Source organism: Struthio camelus, chromosome 1 (assembly GCF_040807025.1).
Source record: "Struthio camelus isolate bStrCam1 chromosome 1, bStrCam1.hap1, whole genome shotgun sequence".
Lineage (NCBI taxonomy): Eukaryota > Metazoa > Chordata > Aves > Struthioniformes > Struthionidae > Struthio > Struthio camelus.
The window spans coordinates 1,213,495-1,234,146 of record NC_090942.1 but is presented as its reverse complement, the minus strand read 5'-3'; the positions used below and the strand labels follow the sequence as shown (position 1 = coordinate 1,234,146).

Genomic DNA, 20,652 nt, shown 5'->3' with positions numbered 1-20,652 from the left:
CGGGCGGCATGCGCGGGGTGTCTGCTCTGCCGGAACGGGGTGGGGGGGGGCACGGACGGCGCGGGGGCCGGCGGGACGGGCGCGCTGCCAGCCCGCCGCACCTTGCCCAAGCCCCGCATTATTTCTCCCGAAAGACAGTGCTCGCTGCGGAGTGGCCCCCGCCAGCGGAGGGAACGACCTGGTGGTGGCGGCACCCCGGGGGGCGACCCCGGCCCCGAAACGCGGAGCTGGAGCGTGCACAGCGCCGCCGAGCTGGGTGCTCAGCACCCTTGGGGACAAATATTCACACCCCCCCCGCAAAACTGGTTCTCCAGTGACCCGAAGCCTGGGTTCCCTCCCTGTCCCTGGCCACACACTGCCGATCCCCCCCAGCAAGGGCACTGCACCTCCCTGCAGCTAGGGCAGTGCACCCCCAACCAGGGCACTGCACCCCCCTGCAGCCAGGGCATTGCACCCCCAACCAGGGCACTGCACCTCCCTGCAGCTAGGGCAGTGCACCCCCAACCAGGGCACTGCACCCCCAACCAGGGCACTGCACCCCCCTGCAGCCAGGGCATTGCACACCCCCAACCAGGGCACTGCACCCCCCCTGCAGCTAGGGCATTGCACACCCCCAACCAGGGCACTGCACCCCCAACCAGGGCACTGCACCCCTCCCCTGCAGCCAGGGCAGTGCACCCCCAACCCCGGGCGCAGGGGGAGCCGGGAGCCGGGCCGCACGCAGGCACTGCCCAGGCGCAGGCGCTCGGGCCCGTGGCCTGCCCCAGGGCAGCGTGCATGGCCTGCAGCGCCTGCAGCGCCCGCAGCATCGCTCGCCCGCCGCCGCTGCCACGAGGCTGCATTTCCATCTAGCGGCAGCCGGGCAGAACGGCAGCGGGATACGGCGCGCGGCCCGGCCGGCCTCGCTCACCCCTGCCCTGGCCCCTCTCCGAAACCCGGCCGCGGCGCCCTCCTTGGAGCAGCCGCTTCTGCAAAGCCGGGCTCCGTGCATCCCCGCCAGCGTCGCTTCTGCCAAGCTGATTCCCGCGCTGCGCCCCAGAGCAGCCCCCAGGCCCCATGCATCGCGTGTCCCAGCCCCGGGGCGCGCCGATGCTGCCCGAGCCCGGCCTGCCCGGCAAGGGCGCGCGCGGAGCGCTGGCGGGGGCTTGCTGCCGCCTCCGCCCACCCCGGGGAAGGCCCACGGGAGGTTTGGGACGGAGAGGCTGACGCAGAGCAGGAGATGGATGGGCCCTTGTGCTGCTTTACAGGTGCCACATTGCGATAATTTAATTATGCCGCTGTAGCCTTCCGCTTTGTTAATTGTGTTTGGCTCCATCGACGTTCCCAGGACACAGATCTGTTTTCCCATCCCGTATCTCATCAATTGTTTCGTAACCTTTCCCTGCTGCTTACAAAAGCCTTGCATCATCCCTCTTCCCTTCAAACGCTCGCGCTGCCGGCAAAGCGCCTGCCACGGCGCGTGCGCGGCCCGGCCGGGCCGGGGGCTGCAGGCGCCGAGCGGGGCTGCACGAGGCCGGGTTGGCGGATGCCGGCTGCAGCGGGTGCAGCGGGTGCAGCGGCTCCGCGGCCCGTCGGCCGAGACCAGCGCCCGCGGCGGAGCTCGGCTCGCGGCGCCCCGGATGCGTTTGCCAGAGGGAGCGAAGCCTGGAGGGAAAATAAGTGCCTAATAAGCCCAGGAGAGGCCGGCACCCGGGGCAGCAGGGAGCAAGGACAGGGAGAGCATCCGGGAAAGGGGGAAAAAAAAAAGGGGGGGGGGGAAGGTGCACTTCAATTTTGGATACGCCGACCGAGGAACCGGAGGTTGGTCTCAGCCATCTCCTGCTCCCGAAGCGAGGTGCGCGCGGCCACAGCGCCAGCCGACCCCGTCCCCGTCCCCGCCGCCGCGGTGCCGGCTCGGAGACTCCGGACCGCCGGGCGCCTGGCAAAGCAGCGACGCCTCCCCCACCGCGGGCCACGCTTTTCCAGCCCGGGAAGCCCAGGGAGCCCGTTCGGGCCCGCAGGGACGCATCCTGCTCGGCGCTGGGCCCCCCCCGCTCCGGCGGGCAGGGTCTGCTGCTGAAGGCCTGCCCGTCCCCGCCGAGCGGCTCCCAAGGGCTCTTTTCCAGAAGCTTGCACATTCGGCCAAATTTAGGGAGGTTTTTCCCCGCAGCAGCAGCCGCCGCAGCAGCCCGTCTCAACGCTTCCCGGCCCAGGGAAAAGCGCCGTTTCCCCCAGACCCTCTCCTCTTCCCTCTCCTCCTTTTTTAATTAAAAAGCTAGCTGAAACTTCTCCTCCATCGCAGCCCGAGGACAGACAGCTCGCCTGGGGGATTTCAGCACGGACGGTTAAAAATTTAGAGAAGCTACAAAGCAGCTGAAGCAGGGTCTTAAAAGAGCGAGTGTGGGAAAGCCTCGAGCCTGCCCCGTCGCTGCCCCGTCCCGCCGCGGCCCCCCCGCCCCGAGCTGAGACCGGCGCCTCCCGCCCGCCCCGCACCCGCATCCCGAGGCGGGCCGGCCCGCCGGCCTCTGCAGCAGCGTCCCGGCTTGTGTCGGGTCTCAGCCCTGGCGGCTGCTGCAGCCCGGCGGTCGCCCCGTCGCAGACCCCTGCGGCGCGTGGCGGGGTCCTGCGAGGCCACCCGAAGGAGCACGGGGGGTGCCAAGGGGGCAGGCAGCCTCGCTCCGTGCCCGGGCACCCTGCCGGGCCAAGCGCCCCCCCGCCGCCCCATTCACCTTAAAGCCACTGAGCTGCTCCGTTTCCGCCGTGCCGCCTCCGTCCGTCTGTCCGTCCGTCCGTCCTGGCCCCCGGCCCCGCGGCGAAGGCTCTCCCCTGCTCTTGGCTGGGGGGCGCCGGGGGGCTGGGGCAAAGCCGGTGGTCCCCCTCGGGGAGGGGGTGGCCGCCCCTGCCCCGAGCAGCCCCCCGGCAGCCCCCGGGGCTTCGGCCGTGCCGATGCTCAACCGCGGCCGGCAGGCCCCGGGCGCCGAGGCGGGCCGCCCTGCGCCCGGCGGGAACGGAGGGGGCCGCGAGCGGGGCCGGGGCAGCGCAGCGGGGGGACGCCAGGGAGCAGCAGCAGCAGCAGCGGGAGGAGGAGGAGGATGAAGAAGGGGCCGGCGACCTGCCGTGGCCCGCGCGGCCCGTCCCGCTGCCAGCCCGCATCTTCCTCAAAGCGGCGCGGACCGAAAATAGCTGCTGGCGCGGCGTGGCGCGGGCGGCCGGCGGCCCCGTCGGTGGCTCGCCCTCCTTCTCGGGGGGGAAGAGGAGCGAGCGGCAGAGCTTATCTAAGCAAATCGCGGCGCAGCTGCCTGGAAGAGCCCGGCGTTAACCCCCGGCGGGGAGGCGGCGGACGGGGGGGGGGGGCGAGGGGGGGGGCGGCAGTGCTCATAACGGAGGTGCTCAGCATCACGCTCATGTTCGGCTCCCAACACGATGCGTCAGCAATACATCCGCGCTCCCACTGAAGGACAAAAGGATGAGAGAGCCGCCTGCGCGGCTGCCGCCTGCCACAGCTCGGCCAGCGGCCGCCGCGCCGCCGGGGCACGGCGGGGCCGCCCAGCCTGCTAGCGGGCCGCCATGCCGCGGGCCGCCGCCGCTCCGCCGCTGCCCGCCGCCGCCGCCGCCGCGCTCGCCGGGCCGCCGCAGAGCCGCTGAAGGCGACGCCGGGCGAGCGCCAGCGCCCGCCGCCTCCGCGCCGCCGGGCAGCGGGCCGGGCCGCGCCGCCGGGGCTCGCCGCTAGCGCCAGCGGGACCGCCAGCGGGACCGGCAGCGGGACCGCCAGCGGGACCGGCAGCGGGACCGCCAGCGGGGCTGCGGCGGCCGCTCGGCCGAACCGGGCACCCGCGCTGCAGCCAGCCCCGCGCCCCGGCGCAGCGCCGCGGAGGGCAGCGCAGCAGCAGCGCAGCACCCGGCCGGCTCGTCAGCGCGGCGGAGCCGGGCAGCGGCAGGAGACCCCCCCCCCCCCAACCCGCACCGGCGCAGCTTTTTTTTTTTTTTAAATTTATTTTTTATTATTATTTTTTCAGCCCCCTCCCCCTCCTCCTCTTTTTTTTTTTTTTTGGCCTCTCCTCTTTTTTTTTTTTTTTTTCCCCCCCTTCCTCCACCCCCCCCCCCCCGCTCCGGCCGCCCGCGTTTGGGCTCCCGCAGGGGGTGGGGAGCGGCGCGGCGCGGAGCGGAGCGGAGGGCGGCGCTCGCCCGCGATGGAGCGGCGGCTCGGGCAGCCGCCCGCCGCGGCCGGCGGCCAAGGGCAGAGGTGCGAGGCGCGGGCGGCGGCGGGGCTGGCCGCGGCGGGGGGCACCCGCGCCCCCGCCTAGCCCGCCCGGCTCCCCCCCCCCCCATCACCCCCCCCCCCGCGCCCCGCTCCGCAGCCGCGAGGAGCCATTTTGTCTTTTTCGGTCCCCCTTTCCCTCCCCTTTTCCTTCCTTCCTTCCTCTCTCTCCCCCCCCCCCCCTTTCCCCGGTTTTCTTTCCCTGCTTCCCCTTTGTTCGGCGCGGCCGGCCCGGGGAGGGGATGGGCGGCTGGCCGCCGTGAGCCCGTCACCGCGGCATCGAGCCCCTTCTCCCCAGGTAGGTACCGCTCCCGAGCGGGGGCTCGGCCGGCAGGGAGGGCTTCTCCTTCCTTCCCTCCCCCCCTCTTTCCCCCCCCCCCTTTGTTTTTCATTTAATTTAATTTTCTCCCTCTGCCCCCCCCCCGTTCCCCACCGCCGCCTTCCTCCCCGCACCGTCCCCATTCCGGACCCCCGGCCCCGCTCCTCCCCGCCCCCAGCCCCGACCCCCCTGCGGGAAGCCGGGACGCGGCGAGAGCAGCTTGTGCGAGCTGGGAGAGGGGGGGGCCGCGCCAGTTCTCCTTTTCACGCCAAATCCCAGACGATGGTGAATTATGAACGTGCCACATCATGAAGCTCTTGTGGCAGGTAACTGTGCACCACACCTGGAAAGCTGCCCTTTTTGTCTACCTCACGGTACACGCGTGGATCCTGTGTGCAGCGGCCGCCTCGCCCGGACCCCAAAGCTGCCCCTCGGTCTGCTCGTGCAGTAACCAGTTCAGCAAAGTGGTCTGCACGCGCCGTGGCCTGTCCGAGGTCCCCCAGGGGATCCCCTCCAACACCCGGTACCTCAACCTCATGGAGAACAACATCCAGCTGATCCAGGCGGACACCTTCCGCCATCTGCACCACCTGGAAGTCCTACAGCTGGGCAGGAACTCCATCCGCCAGATCGAGGTAGGGGCTTTCAACGGGCTGGCCAGCCTCAACACCCTGGAGTTGTTTGACAACTGGCTGACGGTCATCCCCAGCGGGGCCTTCGAGTACCTGTCCAAGCTGCGGGAGCTGTGGCTGAGGAACAACCCCATCGAGAGCATCCCCTCGTACGCCTTCAACCGGGTGCCCTCCCTCATGCGCCTGGACCTGGGCGAGCTCAAGAAACTGGAGTACATTTCCGAGGGGGCTTTCGAGGGATTATACAACCTGAAATACCTTAATCTGGGGATGTGTAACATTAAAGACATGCCAAACCTCACGCCCCTGGTGGGGCTGGAGGAACTGGAGATGTCGGGAAATAACTTCCCCGAGATCAAACCGGGCTCTTTCCATGGGTTAAAGTCTCTCAAAAAGCTCTGGATTATGAACTCGCAGATCAGCCTGATCGAGCGAAACGCCTTCGACGACCTCACCGCGCTGGTGGAGCTCAACCTGGCCCACAACAACCTCTCCTCCCTGCCCCACGACCTCTTTGCCCCGCTGCGGTACCTGGTGGAGCTACATTTGCACCACAACCCTTGGGATTGCGACTGCGACATCCTCTGGCTGTCGTGGTGGCTGCGGGAGTACATCCCCACCAACTCCACCTGCTGCGGGCGCTGCCATGCCCCGCTGCACATGCGAGGGAAGTTCCTGGTGGAGGTGGACCAGACCTCCTTCCAGTGCTCGGCGCCCTTTATCATGGACGCCCCGATGGACCTCAACATCTCCGAAGGGCGGGTGGCTGAGCTCAAGTGCCGAACTCCTTCCATGTCCTCCGTTAGGTGGTTGCTGCCTAACGGGACGGTCCTGAGCCACGCGTCCAGCCACCCGCGCATCTCCGTCCTCAACGACGGCACCTTGAACTTCTCCCACGTGTTGCTGACGGACACCGGGGTTTACACGTGCATGGTGACGAACGTGGCGGGGAACTCCAACGCCTCGGCCTACCTCAACGTGAGCACGGCCGAGCTCAACACCTCCAACTACAGCTTTTTCACCACCGTCACGGTGGAGACCACGGAGATCTCCCCGGAGGACATCTCCCCCAAGTTCACCAAGCCCGTGCCCACGACGTCGACGGGGTACCAGCCGGCGTACACCACCACCACCACCGTGCTGATCCAGACCACGCGGACGCCCAAGCAGGTGGCAGTGCCCACCGCGGACTCCAACGACAAGATGCAGACCAGCCTCGACGAGGTGATGAAGACCACCAAGATCATCATCGGCTGCTTCGTGGCGGTGACGCTGCTGGCCGCGGCCATGCTGATTGTCTTCTACAAGCTCCGCAAGCGGCACCAGCAGCGCAGCACCGTGACGGCCGCCCGGACGGTCGAAATCATCCAGGTGGATGAGGACATCCCCGCCGCCGCGGCCGCCGCCACCGCGGCTCCGACCAGCGTATCAGGTGAGGGGGCAGTTGTGTTGCCCACAATTCATGACCATATTAACTACAACACCTACAAACCGGCACACGGGGCCCACTGGACAGAGAACAACTTGGGGAACTCTCTGCACCCCCCCGTAACCACCCTCTCTGAACCCTATATAATTCAGACCCACACCAAGGAGAAAGTACAGGAAACTCAAATATGACTTTTTTTTCAGAAATTATAAATGCAATAGAATGCACAAAAACAGAACAAAAAAAAAAAAAAGAAAAACCAGACAGCAACTTTTGTACAGAGCGGGGGAGAGACTTTTTTCTTGTATATGCTTATATATTAAATCTATGGGCTGATAAGAGAAGCAGATTATATTAAAATTTAAAAAAAAAAAGAAACTATTTTCTAACTTGTAAGTTCTATTTAAAAAGGGGGAATCAAAATTAAAATCTTTAAAAAAAAAAAAAAAAAGGGCAAGCAAACCCCATAACAACGAGAGAGAGAGACAGGGAGAGACAGAGAGATGCCATAGTGGCTTTCCGGAATGAGGTTGAGAGCACAGAAAAAGCAGAGGAGCGGGTGGGAGAAAGGGTCCATTTTTAGCGGATGCTCCGTAGGACGCAGTCAAACCAACCCATTTACACAGAGATGTCCTTTCTTAGAGCCAACGGCCGTATTTACCAATTGATCTTACTTAAAAACAGAGCAAAAAGCAGGACGAGAAAGCGGTCCAAGAATTTGTACTGTGCCAAAATGTTCCAAATGCAATAAAGAAAAAAATTTTTTCGGGGCCGGGGGGGAAGAGGAGGAGGAGGAGGAGGGAGGGCGTAGATTGCGGGTAGGGGGAAGAATACCTATGATGTATTAAAGCAAAAAAAAAAAAAGAGGAAAAAGAAAAAGGACAAAAAAAGGGAATGCAAACATCGGACGTGCATGCCGGTGGGGAGGCGCGGGTGCCCGCGTGTCCCGGCTTCCACGGGTGCCTCGCGGCGGGCCGGGGGCGAGCCGGGGCGGGCGACGAGCGGCCCCCGGCCCCGCCGCCAGCGCAGGGCTCGGGCTCCCGGGGGCGCCCAGACCTCCCGCCCGGGACACCCGACCTGTCATTGTAGACCGCAGCAGCCAACACGACGCTACGATTTTTATTCCTTTTTTTTTTTTTTTTGCCCCCCCCCCCAATGCAAGGCAGCGGCGGCGGGTTGGCGGGTGGAGGGGGGGGCGAGCGTAGGGCGCCTGCTCCCGCTGCCCTCCCCGGGGCCGCCCGAAACGCGAGGGCTCCGGCGGGAGGCGGCCGGGACGGATGTCTCGCCCCGGGCCGGCGCTGGGCATCGCGCCCGGCCGGCGAGGGGGCGCAGGGCTCGGCAGAGGGGCTGCGGGGGCCGTCCCAACCCTGTAACTACTTTCATTTCTTATTTTAGCTTTAAAAAGAATTTATTCCAGGGTGTCAGATCTTAAAAAAAAAAAAAAAAACGGGGGGGGGGGGGGGGAGGAGGGAAGGAAAAACAAAGTTATATATATATCTATAGCTCTATATATAAACTCCAGAACAATCTGACTGTACTCTGAAAAACAAGTGTATTTTTGTATTTTAATAAATATTGTTAAAAATTTTTAACGCAATGTCCCTAAAGGGTTAAATTGACCGGCTGCCCCCAGCGAGGGGCGGGAGGGAGGGGACGGAGGACCTCGCAGAACCCCCCATGCCAAGCAGAGCCTGAAAGGATTTTTGTTGCTTTTCTTTTTTTTTTTTTTTTTTGGTCCTCCCAGCGCTAAAAAGCCTCCAAAAATCACGGGGCGGTGGGGGGGGGCAGAGGAAGAGGTCAGGGAGGAAAATGGAAGGAGAAGGGAGGCCGCGGCGGCGGGAGCAGGAGGATGCGGGGCGCTGCGCTGACCTTTGCCTGCACCCGCGCCGCCCCCCGCGCCCCCCGAGCGCTCTTGGCCCCGGCCGCGGCACCGGGGCCGTGCACGCGCGCTCGCGACCCCCCCCCCCCCCCCCGTGCACGGGGCGGCGGAGGGGGGACCCCGCTCTCGCCGGCGCGGGCGCCGCTCCAGCGGGCTGCCGAGCTGCCGCCCCCGCGCGCGGCGGCAGGCGCCCGCCGCGCACCCCAGCTGCGGGGGCCGGCGGCAGCGGGGGCACGGGGCAGCCCCTTTGCAGAGGCCGGGGCCGGGGCTGGCGGCAGCGGTGAGCGGCAGGCGGAGATGTGCTGCGGGCAGGGCAGGCTGCAGCGGGGAGCCCCCGCCAGCAAGGGACAGCTGGGCCACGCTGCGCCGTGCCGTGCCGTGCCGTGCTGCACCGTGCCGTGCCATGCTGCACCGTGCCATGCCGTGCTGCGCCGTGCTACCCCGTGCTGCACTGTGCCAGGCCGTGCTGCACTGTACCATGCTATGTTGTGCCATGCAGAGCTGAACTGTGCCATGGCGTGCTGCACCGTGCCATGCTGTGCTGCACTGTGCCAGGCCATGCTGCACTGTACCATGCTGCGTCGTGCTACGCCGTGCTGAACTGTGCCGTGCCGTGCTGCACCGCGCCATGCCATGCTGCACTGTGCCATGCCGTGCTGCACTGTGCCATGCTATGTTGTGCCATGCCGAGCTGAACTGTGCCATGGCGTGCTGAACTGTGCCGTGCCGTGCTGAACTGTGCCGTGCCGTGCTGCACCGTGCCATGCCATGCTGCACTGTGCCAGGCCGTGCTGCACTGTGCCATGCTATGTTGTGCCATGCCGAGCTGAACTGTGCCATGGCGTGCTGAACTGTGCCGTGCCGTGCTGAACTGTGCCGTGCCGTGCTGCACCGTGCCATGCCGTGCTGCACTGTGCCAGGCCGTGCTGCACTGTGCCATGCTATGTTGTGCCATACCGAGCTGAACTGTGCCATGCCGTGCTGCACCGTGCCATGGCGTGCTGCACCGTGCCAGGCCGTGCTGCACTGTGCCATGCTATGTTGTGCCAAATGCTGAGCTGAACTGTGCCATGGCGTGCTGCACTGTGCCATGCTGTACTGTGCCATGCCATGCTGCACAGTGCCATGCTATGTTGTGCCATGCCGAGCTGAACTGTGCCATGGCGTGCTGAACTGTGCCGTGCCGTGCTGCACTGTGCCAGGCCGTGCTGCACTGTGCCATGCTATGTTGTGCCATGCAGAGCTGAACTGTGCCATGCCGTGCTGCACCGTGCCATGCTGTACTGTGCCATGCCATGCTGCACTGTGCCATGCTATGTTGTGCCATGCCGTGCTAACTGTGCTATGCTGTGCTGAACTGTGCTGTGGCATGCTACACCGTGCCATGCCGTGCTGCACTGTGCCATGCTATGTTGTGCCATGCCGAGCTGAATCGTGCCATGCCGTGCTGAATTGTGCCATGGCATGCTGCACCGTGCGATGCTGTGCTACACCGTGCTGTGCCATGCCGTGCTGCACTGCACGATGCTGTGCTGCACTGTGCCATGCTGGATCGTGCCATGCCATGCTAAACTGTGCCATGCCGCGCTGCACCGTGCTGTGCCATGCCACGCCGTGCTGCAGTGTGCCACGCCAGGACTTCACCGCAGGGAGAGAAGCAGCCGGGGGTAGAGCGACCCTGGTGGGCACGCTCCTCTCCCCAAAACTGGGGCCGGGGGTGCAGCCCGGAGGGCCGGGAGCCGGGCTGCGCTGCACCCCCAGCCCTGCAGCGCGCCGGCTAGAAGCAGCCTGTGCGAAGCCGCGCCGGCCTTCCCTGCCGCCCTCCAAGCAAGCCGGAGCCGGCACCCCTGCTGCGGCCGGGCGCTGCCCCCGCCGCGCACTTCCCCCGGGGACTCGCGCCCGCAGACGGGGCCCACGGGCCAGGGGCCGCTCGCCGGGAAGGGCCGGGGCTGCTTCCCCAGCCGGCGGAGACGAGGCGGTTAACACTTTGATTTATCGGTTCCCCTGCTGTAAAATATTAATTCGCCATTAAACAAGCGAGCGAGCGCGCACGAGCAAAATAGAGCGCGAGAGGGAGGGAGGATAAATATATGAATGAATCACTCAGGAGCATGTTTCAGGGGAGGCTGCGTGCGCTGCAAGACGGTTGGGCAGAGGGACAGGGAGCACCTCTGTCCCCAGCCCCGGCCCTGCATGGGGGCCCCGAGGGGCCACCTGCAGTGGCGAGGGCAGGGGGTCACCATGGGGCCACCTCCAGCGGCGAGGACAGCAAGGTCCTTGAGGCCACCACTGGCTGTCAGGACAGGGGGTCACCATGGGGCCACCTCCAGCAGCGAGGACAGCAAGGTCCTTGAGGCCACCACTGGCTGTCAGGACAAGGGGTCACCATGGGGCCACCTCCAGCGGTGAGGACAGCAAGGTCCTTGAGGCCACCACTGGCTGTCAGGACAAGGGGTCACCATGGGGCCACCTCCAGCGGCGAGGACAGCAAGGTCCTTGAGGCCACCACTGGCTGTCAGGACAGGGGGTCACCATGGGGCCACCTCCAGCGGCGAGGACAGCAAGGTCCTTGAGGCCACCACTGGCTGTCAGGACAAGGGGTCACCATGGGGCCACCTCCAGTGGCGAGGACAGCGGGGTCTTTGAGGCCACCACTGGCTGTCAGGACAAGGGGTCACCATGGGGCCACCTCCAGCGGTGAGGACAGCAAGGTCCTTGAGGCCACCACTGGCTGTCAGGACTGGGGGTCCCCGAGGTGGCAGCGCCAGCGGCGAGGACAGCAGGGTCCCTTCAGTGCCACCTCCATGGCGAGGGCGGGGGGTTGGCAAGGTGCCACCTCCGGCAGCGAAGCCGCCCGTCCCGCGCCCTCCGGCCGAGGGGCCGCCTGCCCCGGCATCGCCATCGCCAGGGGCCCTGCGACGCACGCGCACCAGGAGCTTGTGGTCGGGCTCGCAGGGTTTTGCGGGGTTTTTTTTTGGTGAAATCTGGGAACGTTTCTATCAAAACATACGTCTGATTTTATCTTTATTTCCGGCTTTTATCACTCCGGCTGATCTGCTAATGAAAACATCGCTCCGTTTATTTGTGATTTTGGTTTTAGCTCCGCCACAAAACACGGCTTTTGCTCAGGGCTCTTCCTCCATCCCTGCACTTCCTCACTCCTCCTCTCCCCTCCTCCATCTCTCCTCCTCCCGGGTCAGGGGAGAAAAATATTCCACTAAAACCTTTAATACGGCAGCAGATAGAAGGGGATTGGGTTGAAGTGACATATTGATTTTATTTAAGCACTTAGCTTTAATTTTAGCTTTAAATTAAAATACCAAAGTAAATAATCTTTCTCCTGCTATAAAAAAGGGCTTGAGGGGAGCGTGCACGAGCGTGGCAGCGTGCATGGGGAGAGCAGGCACCGCTCGCTCGCTCGCTCTGCAGCGGGAAGCGGAGAGCCAGCGAGCGCCGGCCGTGCAAGATGCAGTGTGCTCGGGGCGAGGGGCTGCAGTGCGCTCAGTGAGGGGTCGCAGTGCGCTCAGGGTGAGGGGTTGCAGCGTGCTCAGGGGGAGGGGTTGCAGCGTGGTCAGCGAGGGGTTGCAGTGTGCTCAGAGTGGGGTTGCAGTGTGATTGGAGTGAGGGGTTGCAGTGTGATGAGATGGCGGGACTGCAGAGTGCTCAGACGGAGGGGTTGCAGTGCGACCAGGTGGAGGGCCTCCAGTGAATTCAAGTGGGAGGTTTTGCAGTGCGCTCAGAGTGAGGGGTTGCAGTGTGCTCAGGCCGAGGGGTTGCAGTGTGCTCAGTGCAAGGCTTGCAGTGCGCTCAGGTGGAGGGGCTGCAGTGTGCTCAGAGCGAGGGGTTGCAGTGTGCTCAGAGGGGTTGCAGCGTGCTCAAGGTGAGAGCGTGCAGGATGCTCAGGTGGAGGTACTGCTGCAGTGTGCTCAGGCAGAGGGGCTGCAGTGTGCTCAGTGCAAGGTGTGCAGGGTGCGCAGAGTGAGGGGCTGCAGGGTGCTCAGAGCGAGGGCGTGCAGGGTGCGCAGAGCGAGGGGCTGCAGGGTGCTCAGGGCAAGGCGTGCAGGGTGCTCAGAGCAAGGGGCTGCAGGGTGCTCAGGCAGAGGAGTTGCAGTGTGCTCAGTACAAGGTGTGCAGGGTGCTCAGGGCAAGGTGTGCAGGGTGCTCATCGAGGGCATGCAGGGTGCTCATTGAGGGCGTGCAGGGTGCTCAGAGCGAGGGGCTGCAGGGTGCTCATTGAGGGCGTGCAGGGTGCTCAGAGCGAGGGGCTGCAGGGTGCTCATCGAGGGCGTGCAGGGTGCTCAGGCCGAGGGGCTGCAGGGTGCTCATCGAGGGCGTGCAGGGTGCTCAGAGCGAGGGGCTGCAGGGCGCTCATCGAGGGCGTGCAGGGTGCTCAGAGCGAGGGGCTGCAGGGTGCTCATCGAGGGCGTGCAGGGTGCTCAGGCCGAGGGGCTGCAGGGTGCTCATCGGGGTGTGCAGGGTGCTCAGAGCGAGGGGCTGCAGGGTGCTCAGGCCGAGGGGCTGCAGGGTGCTCAGTACAAGGCGTGCAGGGTGCTCAGGGCAAGGTGTGCAGGGTGCTCATTGAGGGCGTGCAGGGTGCTCAGAGCGAGGGGCTGCAGGGTGCTCATCGAGGGCGTGCAGGGTGTTCAGGGCGAGGGGCTGCAGGGTGCTCATCGAGGGCGTGCAGGGTGCTCAGAGCGAGGGGCTGCAGGGTGCTCAGAGCGAGGGGCTGCAGGGTGCTCATCGAGGGCGTGCAGGGTGCTCAGAGCGAGGGGCTGCAGGGTGCTCAGAGCGAGGGGCTGCAGGGTGCTCATCGAGGGCGTGCAGGGTGCTCAGGGCGAGGGGCTGCAGGGTGCTCATCGAGGGCGTGCAGGGTGCTCAGAGCGAGGGGCTGCAGGGTGCTCATCGAGGGCGTGCAGGGTGCTCAGAGCGAGGGGCTGCAGGGTGCTCAGAGCGAGGGGCTGCAGGGTGCTCAGAGCGAGGGCGTGCAGGGTGCTCAGAGCGAGGGGCTGCAGGGTGCTCATCGAGGGCGTGCAGGGTGCCCTGCGGAGGGTGGCCGCTGCGCTCCGCACGGGGCTGCGGCAGTGCCGGCAGCGCCGCAGCGGCCGGAGGTGCCCGGGGGCCGCCGCGGGGGGCCGCACGCGGGGCCGCCGGGGAGCGTTTCCTCGGGCAGCGGCCCGGGGCGAAGCGGGGGCACGGCCAGCCTCCGGGGACCGCGCGCGGCAGCTCCAGCATCCCGCAATCAAAAACCTATGGGCTTGCTAAGAATAATTTCTATGGCAACCTCCGTACCGCGGGATCCCGGGCTGCCGCCTGGGCAGGCGGGCGAGCGAAGGGGCCCGCGAACGGCAGCGCCGCGATGAGCTGCCGCGCCTCGGCAAAGGCAAATATTTACTAAACAAAAATCCGCACTTTAAGGAAAAAAAGCAAATGTCACGCAGCCGCCGCTGAGAAAGCCCCGCCGGCTCCGCGGCGGCCAGGTCGGGCGCAGGCGGCTTCCCGCTCCGCCGGCGGGTGCACGGCGCTGCACGCCGGCCGCTGGCGCCCGGCTGCGCCCGCAACGGCAGCGCCCGGCCTGGCGGGTGCCCCGGCGGGTGCCCCGCTGCCCGGCGGGCCGCGCGGCGCGGGGCTGCAGCCGTGCCGGGGCCGGGGCCGGGGCTCGGCCGTGCCGCCGCTCGGGGGCATGCCCGCTCGGAGACGAGCTCGGAGGCTGCTCCGACCGCGCGGGCTGCGAGCCGCTCCGCGCGGCGTCTGACGTGGGGTTCGCGTTAATTATTCTTATTGCTGCGGATATTTTTGGCTTCGTTGCTGCAGATGTTGTTGCAGATACCCGAGTTTACAGCGGCGGCGGTGGCTGGCTGTAACGCATCCTGGGAAAGGCATGTGGATTGCAACCCAGTGGGGTTTTAATACTTTCGGAAGAGGGAGCCAGGAATTGCGACGATTCGCGCACACAGAGCAGATTTAAAGTCCGACCATTTCAGGCTCAATTCATCAGGCCCCAACAAAAAGCGTTTGTGTTTTTTTTTTTTTGTTGTCGTTGTTCTTTTTCCTGAGAAATTCTGCGGACAGGGCGGTTTCCCATTAACCCCCGGAAAATACACCGCTTGTGTGGCCGGCGACGGGGCGGCAGCCAAGGCAGGCGCTCACCCCGGCGCCAGGGAGCGCTTTTGCGGACGGCAGCCCCTCCGGGAGGGCAGGGGCTGCGGGGTCTGCAGCCGGCGCACGTCTCCTGTGGATGCCCGAGCCGCTGGGCACCGCGCAACTGAGTTGCCGGGCATCAGGCACCTGAGCCGCCGGGCATTGTGCACCCGAGCTGCTGTGCATTGTGCACCCGAGCTGCTGTGCATTGCATTACTGCATGTGCCACCGGGCATCATGCGCCTGAGCCGCCAGGCGTTGTGCACCCGAGCTGCTGTGCATCGCGTGACCGTGCCACCGGGCATCATGCGCCTGAGCCATCGGGCGTTGTGCACCCGAGCTGCTGTGCATCGCGTGACCGTGCCACCGGGCATCATGCGCCTGAGCCATCGGGCGTTGTGCACCCGAGCTGCTGTGCATCGCGTGACCGTGCCACCGGGCATCATGCGCCTGAGCCATCGGGCGTTGTGCACCCGAGCTGCTGTGCATCGCGTGACCGTGCCACCAGGCATCAGGCGCCTGAGCCGCCGGGCGTTGTGCACCCGAGCTGCTGTGCATCGCGTGACCGTGCCACCGGGCATCATGCGCCTGAGCCGTCGGGCGTTGTGCACCCGAGCTGCTGTGCATCGCGTGACCGTGCCACCAGGCATCATGCGCCTGAGCCGTCGGGCGTTGTGCACCCGAGCTGCTGTGCATCGCGTGACCGTGCCACCGGGCATCATGCGCCTGAGCCGTCGGGCGTTGTGCACCCGAGCTGCTGTGCATCGCGTGACCGTGCCACCAGGCATCAGGCGCCTGAGCCGTCGGGCGTTGTGCACCCGAGCTGCTGTGCATCGCGTGACCGTGCCACCGGGCATCATGCGCCTGAGCCGCCGGGCGTTGTGCACCCGAGCTGCTGTGCATCGCGTGACCGTGCCACCGGGCATCATGCGCCTGAGCCGCCGGGCGTTGTGCACCCGAGCTGCTGTGCATCGCGTGACCGTGCCACCGGGCATCATGCGCCTGAGCCGCCGGGCATTGTGCACCCAAGCTGCTGTGCATTGTGCACCCGCACTGCTGGCCATTGCATGCCCGAGCCGTCGGGCATCACGCACCCAAGCTGCTGTGCATCGTGTGTCCGAGCCACTGGGCACCATGTGCGCGAGTTGTCGTGCATCATGTGCCTGCGCCGCGGCGCATCATGCGACTGTCCTGCTGGGCATCGCGTGCCCACTGCTGGGCAACACGTGCCCGAGGTGCTGGCCATCACGTGCCTGAGCCACCGTGCATTGCATGCCTGAGCCCCCAGGTATCGTGCATCCATCGGCATGCCTGTGCTGCCGTGCATCACACACCCGAGCCGCTGTGCATCGCGCACCCAAGTCACCATGCATTGCACACCGAACCCCCAGGCATCGTGCCCTTGAGCCACAGGGCATCGCATGCCTGTGCTGCTGTGCATCACATGCCCGAGCCGCCGGGTATCGTGTGACTGAGCCACCGTGCATCGCATGCCCAAGCTGCTGTGCATCGCGCACCCATGTCGCCGTGCATCGTGTGCCTGTGCTGCTGTGCATCGTGCACCCGTACTGCTGTGCATCGCGCACCCATGTCGCTGTGCATCGTGCGCCTGTGCCGCTGTGCATCGTGCACCCGTACTGCTGTGCATCGCGCACCCATGTCGCCGTGCATCGTGCACCTGTGCTGCTGTGCATCGTGCACCCGTACTGCTGTGCATCGCGCACCCATGTCGCCGTGCATCGTGCACCTGTGCTGCTGTGCATCGTGCACCCGTACTGCTGTGCATCGCACACCCATGTCGCCGTGCATCGTGCACCTGTGCTGCTGTGCATCGTGCACCCGTACTGCTGTGCATCGCGCACCCATGTCGCCGTGCATCGTGCACCTGTGCCGCTGTGCATCGTGCACCCGTACTGCTGTGCATCGCGCACCCATGTCGCCGTGCATCGTGCACCTGTGCCGCTGTGCATCGTGCACCCGTACTGCTGTGCATCGCGCACCCATGTCGCCGTGCATCGTGCACCTGTGCTGCTGTGCATCGTGCACCCGTACTGCTGTGCATCGCACACCGGCTGCAGCGGCTGCAGCTACCTGCCTGGACGGGCCCGGCGCGCGTGTGCACGTGCCCGCGTTAGCCGAGCCCGGGCTCCGGGGTGAAACACGACCGCCAAGCCACAAGCCATTTATCCTCTTCAAGCGCAATAAACTGCTACAGGGCTGCTGTCGAGCGGGACGTGATCCTAGCCCAAATTAGCCGGTGCCGGGTTAGTCACAGGCTCGCTCGCTTCACCTGGCTGGTGAGTCAGCAGCCGGCTCGAGACAGCGTTTTAAAAATATCCCCCCAGCCTCCTGGCAGGCGAGGCGGATGGGCAGGCGCTCGCTCGCCGCCCGGCTCCGAGGCTCGCCTCCCTCCCCACGCCCCCCACCGCGGCGTGCCCTGCGGCGAGTTGTGCCAGGTCTCAGCCCGCCCTCGCCCCAGGTCTTCGCCGAGCTCCCGCTCCTCCGGCGGGCGAAACGTCGGGAGGCGCTGAAATCAAACCGGCTCGGCCACGCGGGCTGCCAGCTACCTCGTTTTGCTGCAGCCTGAGACGCTGCAGCGCCCTTCGCGCTGAGCGACGCCTGACCGGCGCCCATGGCCCCTGCCGCCCGCCGCCGCCGGCGGGGCGCCGCGGGGAAACCGAGGCACGGCGGCCCGAAGAGGCACCGGGCGCTCCGAGCTCCTCCGGGGCGGCGAAGCGGTGCTGCGCGGGCCGGGCGGCCGCCGGGCTGCTGGGCGCCGACGCCGGGAGCCGCCTGCGGCACCGCTGCCGGCCGGTCCTGCAGCAGCCTGCGCCCCCGCCGCCCGGACGCCTCCGCAGCAGGCGAAGGGGCCCGGCTGGTACCGAGACGCACAGCGAAGCCGCTGCAGACCGAGAAGCAGCCCGGCGGAGGGACCGTCCGCGGCGATCGCTAAGCCGGGCTGCAGGTCGCCAGCGCCCGGGGCCTCTGAGCTCGATGGGCGCCGGGATCGGTTTGCTGAGCAGAGCACAAGCGTGAGCTGCAGCCGTGCAGTGCCGCACTGCCAAGGGGCTCGCAGCCTGCACTGCAAAGGAGCTCGCAGCCCGCACTGCCAAGGGGCTCGCAGCCCGCACTGCAAAGGGGCTCGCAGCCCGCACTGCCAAGGGGCTCGCAGCCCGCACTGCAAAGGGGCACGCAGCCCGCACTGCAAAGGGGCACGCAGCCCGCACTGCCAAGGGGCACGCAGCCCGCACTGCAAAGGGGCACGCAGCCCGCACTGCCAAGGGGCACGCAGCCCGCACTGCCAAGGGGCTCGCAGCCCGCACTGCCAAGGGGCTCGCAGCCCGCACTGCAAAGGGGCTCGCAGCCCGCACTGCCAAGGGGCTCGTAGCCCGCACTGCCAAGGGGCTCGCAGCCCGCACTGCAAAGGGGCACGCAGCCCGCACTGCCAAGGGGCACGCAGCCCGCACTGCAAAGGGGCACGCAGCCCGCACTGCCAAGGGGCACGCAGCCCGCACTGCCAAGGGGCACGCAGGGAAAACGCGTTCGCCAGGGGAGAACTACACCTTGGCCCGGCAAAATTGTGCCTCCAGCTGGAATAAACCGTTCCCGCCAGCTGGCTACCGAAGGCCGCGCTGCGGCCAGCCGCGGGCCCGGGTGCCCCACAGGGCGCCGGCGCGCTGGCGGGACGCTGGCACGGGCCGCGGCACCTCTCCCGGTGGGGCAGCGCCGTGCACGGAGGAGCTCGCCCAGTTCCCTCACCTCTCCAGCACGCTGCTCCTGGCACCGGCGGCGCGCCGGGGCTGCGCCGGGCTCTCCCTCCTCCGCGGGACGCTGGCCCGGCCACGCTCCTTGCCAGGGCGTCTGCGGTCCCGAAAGCAGGGCAGGGACGGTCTCCAGCCCGGCAGCAAAGGCCGAGCTGCGCGCGGCGCTCCCGGGGCCGGCAGCGGGCAGGCGGCCTCGGCGCCCGCTGCACCGGCAGGAGCACGGCAGCGGCCTCCCAGCGCTCCTGCAAACTGCTGACACATCAGCTGAAGCCTCTAATTAAAACCATAATGATCGAGGAAAAATGTGGGCTACAAGGCAATCGATAATGGAACAAAACACGCTCCTGCAAGGGTTTGTTTTCTCGGCCTCGGGTCCCAGAGGGGCTTTGCAGAGCCCTTAGCTAGACGCGAGCCGCGAACGCCCGCCGCGAGATGATCCGTGCGCCCGGCCCGGCCCTGCGCGTCAGGCCGCGGAGGGGGCGGCCGCGGGGCAAGGGCAGAAAGGTTTATAACAAGCTTGGCGGTAACCAAATATGTTATGATAAATGGCCTGGCGCTGCCCATCATTTTTCTCTCAGTCACTTCAATCGATAAAGGGAAAAGGTGAATTGCTATTGATCACCCCAACGCTCCTGTTGCAGCCGTTCGGCTTACGGGAACACGGGGCGGAGGGGAGGGCCAAGAAGCACGGCGGGGCCCGAGGCCGTTGGGCTTCCCGCCGACGTCCGCGCCCCGGGGAGACCCGGCGCCAGGGCAGGGGAGCGAGCCGGAGCGCGCGCGCGCGCCGCTGCTGCAACCCGCCGCGCCGGGCACGGGAGCATCCCGACCGGGGCGCCCAGCAGGGAGCTGCCGGGTCCCCTTTCGCCTTCGCCATGTGCGTCCTCCTCCCCGGGAGCCCCTGCCGAGAGGGTCCAGGTCGGGGTGGGGGGGACCCGACTTTCCGTTCAGTTCCTGCAGGACTCGAGCATTTAGCAAAAGAGCTTAAAAGCGGCCTGACCCGGCACGCTCCAAGAGCTGCGATGACGACGAGAGAACCTTTAAAAGCGCCCCAGGTATTTGGGGGAGGAGGGCGGAGGAGGAAGGCACGCGCGCAGAGCTGGAAGCCGCGGCGCGCGCCGGGCTCTGCGCCCCGAGAGGCGCCCGAGCCCAACTCCAGCCCCGCTCTAAAAATACAGGCCTGACCCTGTTCTAAAATTACTGCTCAGCACCGGCAGCTGGCAGCGAAGCCGGCCCCAAGACGCGTATCCATCAGCGGGGACGGACTCCTGCTTGCATTTCCTCCTTTGAAATTGCTGCATTGCACAAGAGGCGGGGGCTGGCGGGGGCTGGCGGGGGCGGGCTGCGCGCCGCGCCGCGGCTCCTGCCCGCGCCGGGCCCCGTCGGGCCCGCTGCCTGCTATTGCAGCGCCCGCAGGACGGCCCAGCGAGGGGCGCACCCGTGGGAGGATCCGCACCCGTGACCTTCAGCACAGCGCCCCACGCTGTGCCTGCGTCCCCTGCTGCCGTGCGGGTGACGGGGATGTCCCCATCATCCGGTTGCCACGGAAACCAACGGGAATCACCCTCCAGCGAGCCTCCTTGTAAAACCGCTGCCACCCCCCCCCGCCCGCCCCTGCCCCGTGCTCCCCTCTGCTCGGGGCAAGCAGCAGCGATGCAGAAAGGGAGAGGACCCCAAAGTGCTGCACCCGGGACGGATGCTGCACCCAGGGAGGATGCTGCCCCCCGAAATGGTGCGCCCAGAGAAGAGGCTCTATCCTGAACCACTGCACCCAGGCAAGAGGCTGCACCCCAAAATGCTGTGCCTAGGCAGGATGCTGCACCCTGAACCCTTGTGCCCAGGGAGGAGACTGCACCCCGAACCACTGCACCCAGGCAAGAGGCTGCACTCTATCCCACTGCTCCCAGGGATGCATGCAGCACCCTGTCCTGCTGCTCCCAGGGATGCATGCAGCACCCTGTCCCGCTGAGCCCAGGGATGCATGCAGCACCCTGTCCCGCTGAGCCCAGGGAGGCATGCAGCACCCTGTCCCGCTGCTCCCAGGGATGCATGCAGCACCCTGTCCCGCTGAGCCCAGGGATGCATGCAGCACCCCGTCCTGCTGAGCCCAGGGAGGCATGCAGCACCCTGTCCCGCTGAGCCCAGGGATGCATGCAGCACCCTGTCCCGCTGAGCCCAGGGATGCATGCAGCACCCTGTCCTGCTGCTCCCAGGGATGCATGCAGTACCCTGTCCCGCTGAGCCCAGGGATGCATGC

The 20,652-nt window shown here is 66.4% G+C and overlaps 2 protein-coding genes across 2 annotated transcripts in view; one reads left to right on the top strand and one right to left on the bottom strand.

Moving 5' to 3' along the window:
* The window catches only part of SND1 (staphylococcal nuclease and tudor domain containing 1), a 144,548-nt gene that overhangs the window by 13,481 nt on the left and 110,415 nt on the right, over positions 1–20,652 (bottom strand). The window lies entirely within an intron of this gene.
* LRRC4 (leucine rich repeat containing 4) lies at positions 4,460–6,876 on the top strand. Its single transcript, XM_068942410.1, has 2 exons — positions 4,460–4,535; positions 4,735–6,876. Exon 2 carries the CDS (start codon positions 4,865–4,867, stop codon positions 6,806–6,808), a length of 1,944 nt encoding a protein of 647 aa, XP_068798511.1. The 5' UTR covers positions 4,460–4,535; positions 4,735–4,864; the 3' UTR covers positions 6,809–6,876.